Here is a 1034-nt window from a genome sequence, read left to right as displayed (position 1 = left end):
CCCCCCCCCCCCTTTTAAACACAGCTTCAGACTCTGCCAACCCCCCCCAAGTCTCTGAGGTTAGAAAATGCTCTTTTGTGGGACAACCTCTACCCCCCCACCCCCCGCCAAGCCGGTCCCAGGGTGGGGCAGCTGCCCCCAAATCTCTCCTCCAGGAGCAAATACAGTCACCAGTGCCCCCCAGGTGTTCAGTCTGCCCAAGCCCGGGCACTAACATCTGCCCCTTGCTGGGGCGGGTCCAGCTGTCCTGGGTTGGGAAGTCCCGGGCGGTGCCCGCCTATCTGTAGCTCCAGAGGGGCACCAGGCCGCGGGTCTCCTTCTCGTAGACGTCGGGCACGGGGCCGATGGGCGAGGGCACCATGCGCACCGTGTTCTTGCCGAAGAGCCGGCGCTCGTAGTCGATGAGCTGGCGCCAGAAGCCCACGTTGGGCCGCACCACGGGCCGCCGGCTCTTCACCCACTGGTGGGCGTCGAGCAGGCTGAGCCGATGGTACTTCATGAGGTAGGCGATGCAGAGCGAGGCCGAGCGGCTCACGCCCGCCACGCAGTGCACCAAGGTGCGCCCGTTGCGCTTGCCCGTCTGGTGGATGCGGTCGGCCACCGAGTCGAAGTAGAGGCCCAGGGGGGCGTGGGGCAGGTCGGGCACCGGCACCTTGACGTACTCGATGTCGGGCCAGTTGGCGTTGGGGATCTCCATGGTGGCGTTCACCACGCAGGTCACCGCCCGCGCCGACACCAGGGGCCGGTTGGCGGCCGCGTTGCCGCTGCACAGGTAGAGGCAGGGCGAGATCTGGGCGATGCCCCCCAGCGCTGACAGCGGGGGGGCCCCGGGGGCCGGCTTCGCCGCGGGGGGCGGGCTGCGCCGGAAGAAGCCGGGGGTCCGGAAATTCATGGTGGAGGCTTCGGCGTACATGGGGGACGGCTGGGGGGAGAGAAAAGGGGGGGTGTTAAGAGAGGGGGCTCTGTGCCCCAGGTCCCAGCCCCCCACAGCCAGTACCTGCCCTGGGGCTGGATCCCCCCTGGAGGGCCCAGGC

General features: G+C 68.9%; 1 protein-coding gene across 1 annotated transcript in view; it reads right to left on the bottom strand.

The window, feature by feature from the left end:
• Positions 1-117: 117 nt before the first annotated feature.
• The window catches only part of LOC113408666 (dual specificity protein phosphatase 14-like), a 1298-nt gene continuing 381 nt past the window's right edge, over positions 118-1034 (bottom strand). Inside the window, exon 2 of the mRNA XM_026662032.2 lies at positions 118-922. Coding sequence (XP_026517817.1) covers positions 278-913 — 636 coding nt within the window. The 5' untranslated portion in view covers positions 914-922 and the 3' untranslated portion in view covers positions 118-277. The remainder of the gene's footprint in view (positions 923-1034) is intronic.

This window comes from Terrapene carolina, unplaced genomic scaffold, assembly GCF_002925995.2.
Source record: "Terrapene carolina triunguis isolate 2854851 unplaced genomic scaffold, T_m_triunguis-2.0 Scaffold21589, whole genome shotgun sequence".
NCBI lineage: Eukaryota > Metazoa > Chordata > Testudines > Emydidae > Terrapene > Terrapene triunguis.
The sequence above is the reverse complement of the archived record's forward strand: the minus strand, read 5'-3'. Positions and strand labels throughout refer to the sequence as shown.